We start from the raw sequence: 6,364 nt of genomic DNA on the forward strand, positions 1-6,364 counted from the left end.
AATTCTCATTTTCCAACAAATAAAGCAACTTCTAATATGTAGAATTCCTAATGATGACAGCTGCTATCAAGTAAACAAATAATTTCTTTGAGAAAAGAAGTTTTCTGTTATTATTGGTTGATGGCTATTTATCAATTCAAGGATATTTGTCTATACTTGATAAACATTTGTTTGTGGGCTATCTAGGGTAAAACTGTGGAGTACTAAGGAATTTGGAATTTGCTTGAGACTTTTTAGGTTCCAAATCTCTGCTGATGACTGGCTGATGTTACAAAGAAGGTATCAAATATGTAATTTTTAATTTCTTGGTAAAAATCCAGATCATTTGTCAAACTCATTTCCAAAATGCTCCAGTGCTGGCAGTTATGTACTAGATATTGTGATTAGATTTTGTAACTTGCCATGTATCTGGGTAATTCCTGCAGCACATTATGTTGTGTTTGTGATGATTGCATGGCCTAGTCACCTTGTGTTCTTCATGAGCTACTGATGTGGGCTATGGGTGGGAGGCTCTTTGTCTCTTCAGAGATAACCTAAGCTGTTTGACTTGTGGGTGTAGAACGGTAAGAGGCTGCAGTCCTGCCCTTAGTGACAATGGCAACAACTCCAGTCCCAGGAAACAGTTTAAGAATGCAAGGTCTATAAACCGTAAGTATTTAGGGGAAATGCAAACCAAATATGTTAAAAGCTTATCTAGAATGTCTGGAGTCCATGCTAAAAGCTTACCTAAGATGTGGAAGATATATATGCTAATTCAAGCCTATTGAGAACTGAAACAAAGGGACCATTTGGCCTTTCCTCTCTGTATAAAAGACATTTGAAAATCTTGTTCGGTGCTCGGGATTTGGACGTCAATAAACCATTTTTCCTTCTCAAAATCATTCCTGAGTCCTGGCCTCTCTATACGCAAATAATTGAACCTCTCTCAAATTCTACAACACTGCATACACATTTTTTGTCTTTGTATTTATTACATTATGTTACTGTCTGATATTTTAATATTGGCAAATGTTTCCTGTAACTTTTGACATTACTTTTTATAGCTCTTTTTTGGAAGTTCAGGCTTTGGAAGAAGTAGTTGCCTTTCTCACATGGCGAATATTAATATATGTCTTCTTTATGGTACTTTGGTGTTGCATACCTTCCCATAATTCTGTTACTACTTATTTTAAAAATAATCACTTTGAAAAACTTAAATGTCCATTCTATATTTGAAAATGTGCCCAAAGTACTACCCCATGTAAATATGCAGGAACAAATTACTATAAAATTGTCAACATGGTTTAAATATATTACTTTGATGACTACAAATATACTTTTGCAATCATCAACATTCTAAGTTGTTGAAGTTAAGATGCATCTAAAACTATATTTTTGTTTCTGTTAAAATAATAGGAATTTTTCATGTCCTGTATGTATCTGCTACCCACCAGAAATTCTTTGTGCAATTTCAAATACAATCACTTTAAGACTTTTTTGAAATAACTAATACAAATAAATTTTAAAAAATTATTTATACAGGACATGACTTATGAATTAAACCACAGTGAAGGGGCAAGGTAGGAAGCTGTGCTTATTAAGAGGATATATTAATAGTGCTGCTGGATTTGAACCATGTGATGAGCCAACCAGGTGGGCGGTGTATGTCCTCCAAAGTCAGAACTGTTGCAGGCACATTTTAATTGCTTTTTCCCCTTAACCATCATTTTTAGTCATGGTCAATGAGTGGGAAAACCTGTAGAGTTATTGAGGATGATTCCCTACCAATTATTTCCTCTTGCTATCCCTGAATCTCATGCTGTCATGGGTGACTGGACGTTAGTTTTCTGAAATTTTCAGTTGACAACACCATGTGTCCACTTTTTAATGAAAACTACCCCCAACTCAAGTCCTGAGACTGTTCATAATAGCAAGACAAGTGGAGAAGTACAATGCCAAGTAATTTATTAAAGCAAGATGTTGAAACCCTTATGCTTCTTGGTGAAGAGCAGATCATTGAAGGACAGAGGTAAGTTAGAATAAAGTCTGCATATCACAATATGACACAATTTTTCCCTAAAACAACAACAAAAAAAGGTGAGGTCAGTCAACTACTCACAGAGGCAATATGTTAACACACAGAATCATTTGCAATCAAGATATCAATGGAATTTCTGCCAACAAGAGGCAATTTGGCAGGGCTCAAGACAGAAATTCAAGGGCAACTAGGGCATAGACCTGGTACCATTACAACAAAGAAGGAACATTTTCCAACGTCAGGCAAATAAACCCGGAGGTAAAGCAAGAATATGGCTCAGGTTTCTAATGGAAGGAGGAGTGAGGAGTTGGAATGGAAGCTCAGGAATTCTTTTTTCTGATGTCCCAGGTCAGTGGTCTCTACATTTCCTTTCCAGTGGGGGGCCCAGGGCTGAGATATCCATGGTAGAGGAGGGGACTGTGGGAAGCACTGCTTTAGATTCCCAGCCTCATGTTGTGGGAATTCTGCCTCATGGCAGATGTGCGTCTCAGCACTGAGGATGCAGCTTCTACGAGCGTTTGCAGCTGTACCTCTTGGCTCTGTGGTACTGTCAAAACTGGAGAAACGTTCGGCTGCCACCCTCAGTTCTAGCAGAGGCCTGGATCTAATTCCCTTCCCTCCCATCTGTCTTCTCTGTTGGTGTTCTTAAGACTCCTGATGAGATTCTAATGGTGCGTGCATCCCAGCTGGGGAAGTGACACTTGCTTTCAGGAATGGACACAGGCAGGTGGGCAGTTGTGCTCTGGTCCTTTATTATCTCTGTTTGGGCCTGGTTGTTCCCCTTCTCAGGACTCTATGGAGAATACAGCTAGCAGGGAGGTGACCTGAGAAGGAAGGACTTGTCCCAGGATGCTCTGTGAAGCCTTAATTTAATTCTGCAGGTGTTCCAGTAGCTTCTTCCCTGTGGCTTCTGGTCACTTATCAAGATGATAGTAGCAAGGGAGTGTGTCCATCACCTGGGCCCACCACAAAAAGCAAACTGACCCCATTGCTGGCTGTTCGACTGCTCAGAAGCCTCTAGGAATATCAAAAGAATGAAATTACCGTTATATTTATAATAAGTTGTTTTTTCGGTGCAGAGATCTGATCTAGGCATTTCTTCACTTCCAGTTTTGCCTCAATATCTTCTGGCGGTGGATTATAGGATTCAAGTATCATCTTGTACGAACTGTCATCACCAGTTAGGAAGGCTGTTAATTCTTCCAAAACATTTGGACAGACCACTGCATTGGCTGGAGTAGATTGAGAAGAAATAAAATTTATGTAAAGGAAACCGTATTTTTTAATGACTCCCCAACAATACTAGAACTATACAGCCTCTGCAGGGATTCTAAGATCCCATCCCATAATTGTGAGATAACAAAACTTTAGAGGTTGTGCTTTGCTCAAGATCACAAAGGCAGTCTAGTACCAGAAACTAGGTTTCCTGATATCTAATTTAATTTTTTTTTCTTTAAAGCACACCCTACTACTTTCTAAGACTTCTCTAGTTTGTTAGAAAGCAATTCACTTTCCCTTGCTATGAAAAAATTTTAGCTATGCTTGCTAATCAAGTGACACCTTTTTTTTAATATATATATTGGTGAAGATCAGGTTCTGGGTCATTAAATTTCAAATGAATGGTAGAGTCAAAATATGACCAGAGAGAGAGAAGGGAGAGTAAATATGGAGAAGAGCAAATCAAATTATTAAAATGTTGAAAGGTGATGTTTTGAGACTAAATTGTAGAAATTAGGATTATACCATTAGATGAAGACAGTGTTTGAAAAAAACTAGTTTAAATGCATTTGAGGCTTGTACACAACATTTGATTGGCTCTTTTATTCTCCAGTGACTATACAGAAGATGATTAAAGAGGATGCAAGGTGAGAAATGGGAGCTCATTCTTGTCTCCATTGGGAAGTGTGGTGGGATTGGGGCAAACTCTTTTCCATGTTTGATACTCTGTTCCCCTGAGTCAGCTTCTACCACCTTGCCACTCTGGAAGTGCCCTACCAGGCTCTGGTCAGACTACATCAAATTATGGGAAGAATTTGGAGAAAATCAAGAACAGAACAACATAAGGAAAGAGGAAGAGATTCAGAAATTAAGGTTTAAAGAGAAAGACTCACGGGAACTTGCATAAGTACTGAGGACATGGAATGACATACAAACATACTTGAATGAATGGCTAGGATTAATTCTAGAAAAATAGAAATCTTGGTGGTAACAACTGTATTGGTTCTATTATTATTACTATTAGTATTCCTAGAATATGAGTTGCATTTGTAGATAAGAGTGCTGCTTATTTGCAGAATCCATTTGAAAATTTATTATTCACAGAATACTGGCTATTCTTGCACTAGACACTCTCCAAGACCCTTCCAGCTTTAACATATTATGAGTCTTTGAATTTATGAGTTACAAAACTGGCAACCTCAAACACTAGGTTTGGTAGATGACTGATAACTACTAGATAGGTTCTTGATATCTACAACTAGATTCTACATACTTAATCTCACTCCATTCTCCTAATCACTTTCGGTAGTAACTATAACTATAATGTAAATTATAGTCCATGGTTAGTAACAATGCTTCAATATGTGTTCATCAATTGTAGCAAATGTACCAGACAAATGAAAGACGTTAATGTGGGAAAGTATGGGGGGGCAGTGGAGCATATGGGAATCTCCTATATTTTTATTTATGTAATCTGTATAATCTAACACTTTTTCTAAAAATAAAAAAATGAAAAATAATTTTTAAAATTAAAAACAAAATGAAACAGTGATAGGAGGTAGGGAGAGGTTCATTATTTTTCCCAGTGTCAAACCACTGGCAAATGGCAGGTCTGTGATTCAAGCCCAGACCTTTCCATAATGTCACACTGCTTGCTAAACACTGTAGTCAAGGAATGAGGCTGCATGTGAAAGAATTCTCCCCCCAAATTACTCTAATGGTTTTGCTGCATAAACTCAAAGGTGTCAGGAAATTGATAAAATGAGCCCTGGGCTTTTGCGGGCTGGGTCACTAAGCACAGGAAAAGGCTTGGATTTTGGTCTACTCCCCACCCTGACCCTCCTCAAATAAGTTTCCTAATTCCCAGAGAAGGATACTCACCTGTAGGCTGATACTAGAACTCATTAGAAATGATACTCACCCTGGTAGCAGCAAAGGGCGAGAGTGACCAGCAGGAACAAAATGCCAAGTCTCATGGTGGTTTCTTGTGCCGTGAGCTTTCAGTTTTGGCAAATGAAGAGTGATCTGGAGCTCAGCCTCAGGAGCCTGCAGAGCTCAGGGCTATTTGAACCCAGCAAGCCTCGCTGGCTCAGCCCTCTTTGACACGTGGCAGGTCAACAAGGCTGGCTTCCAGCCCTGCCTCCTCACTGAGGGCTTATGCCATCAGCAGTGTCACAGTCCCCAGCCTCTCCTCCATCCAGAGTTGGCCAGAGGAGAGGAGAGCAGCCCCCACCCTGCCCTTTGTCCCTCCAAGTGAGTGTTCAGGGTTGCCTCCGCCAATGTTCCTGGATCCTCAGTTTGCTTCTGAGTCTTGTGACTGCTATTTCCCTGTTCTCTGTCGGTGCAGAAGCACAGGCGGGAGAGCAAACTCATCAGACCCGGTTCTCACCCCTCCTCTCTCCACCTGACAGCACCACCGTGCGCGTTTCCATCACAGGGTGAACGAATCTGAGCAAGACTAGTCTCTCCCTGAATCACAACCATCTTCACAACGTAGACACCTAAAATCATTGTTGAAAAGGTCCTACTTGTGGAGAATTTCCTTGGGGAAAGCCAGTCCTCCACCTGCTCTCTCCGTGTGTTTTCATTTATGAGCTGGATTTGACAATACTGCAGAAGCCCGATTCTCAGCCTATGAGGAGCAAGGCTAGTGTGACAAGTAGTCACTCACATCATTTCTTAGGGCTCCTGTAATAATTAAATAAACCACCTACTCCCCCTTCCCAAGAAGCTTCTAGCGTGCGAGGCAGCCAGGACAAGTCTCGGAGGTGTCAAGATTTTCTCTGCTTCAGGGCTCCAGACAGAAAATGAGGACAATGGGGAGACAGATGTGACCTCATTCCCCCTGGAGCTCACATGTTTCATTTAAGCCCTAAGTGACTTTCCTGCCTGGAGCAAATCACCATTTTTAAAAAAATTTTTAATTTTTTATCAGAGTAGTTGTAGATTTACAGAAAAGTCACCCACGAAGTAGAGTTCCTGAATGCTCCCTGATCACACACACATCTTCTCTATTATTAAATTTTCATTAGTGTGGTGTATTTGTTACAAGTGATGAAACATTATTATTATAGTATATTATTAACTATAATTCCATAATTTACATTAGGGTTCACCCTTTTGTTCAGT

At 39.9% G+C, this 6,364-nt stretch overlaps 1 protein-coding gene across 1 annotated transcript; it reads right to left on the reverse strand.

Annotated features, from left to right (window-relative positions):
- Positions 1–1,927: 1,927 nt before the first annotated feature.
- On the reverse strand, positions 1,928–5,336 carry LOC101421149 (secretoglobin family 1D member 4-like). The gene is made up of 3 exons (XM_023585912.3): positions 5,157–5,336; positions 3,062–3,249; positions 1,928–2,055 (listed from the first exon to the last, which is right to left on the reverse strand). Exons 1-3 carry the CDS (start codon positions 5,209–5,211, stop codon positions 2,014–2,016), a joined length of 285 nt encoding a protein of 94 aa, XP_023441680.1. The 5' UTR covers positions 5,212–5,336; the 3' UTR covers positions 1,928–2,013.
- Positions 5,337–6,364: the final 1,028 nt, after the last annotated feature.

This window comes from Dasypus novemcinctus, chromosome 10, assembly GCF_030445035.2.
Source record: "Dasypus novemcinctus isolate mDasNov1 chromosome 10, mDasNov1.1.hap2, whole genome shotgun sequence".
In the NCBI taxonomy this organism is placed as follows: domain Eukaryota; kingdom Metazoa; phylum Chordata; class Mammalia; order Cingulata; family Dasypodidae; genus Dasypus; species Dasypus novemcinctus.

Bases quoted from the DNA above. Each gene is read 5' to 3' on its own strand.
- LOC101421149 (XM_023585912.3), bottom strand. From the start codon at position 5,211: ATGAGACTTGGCATTTTGTTCCTGCTGGTCACTCTCGCCCTTTGCTGC. The intron at 3,250-5,156 runs GTGAGTATCATT...AATCTACTCCAG, and splicing joins CGCCCTTTGCTGCTACCAGG to CCAATGCAGTGGTCTGTCCA. The intron at 2,056-3,061 runs GTAATTTCATTC...TTGTTGTTTTAG, and splicing joins AACTTATTATAAATATAACG to GGAAAAATTGTGTCATATTG.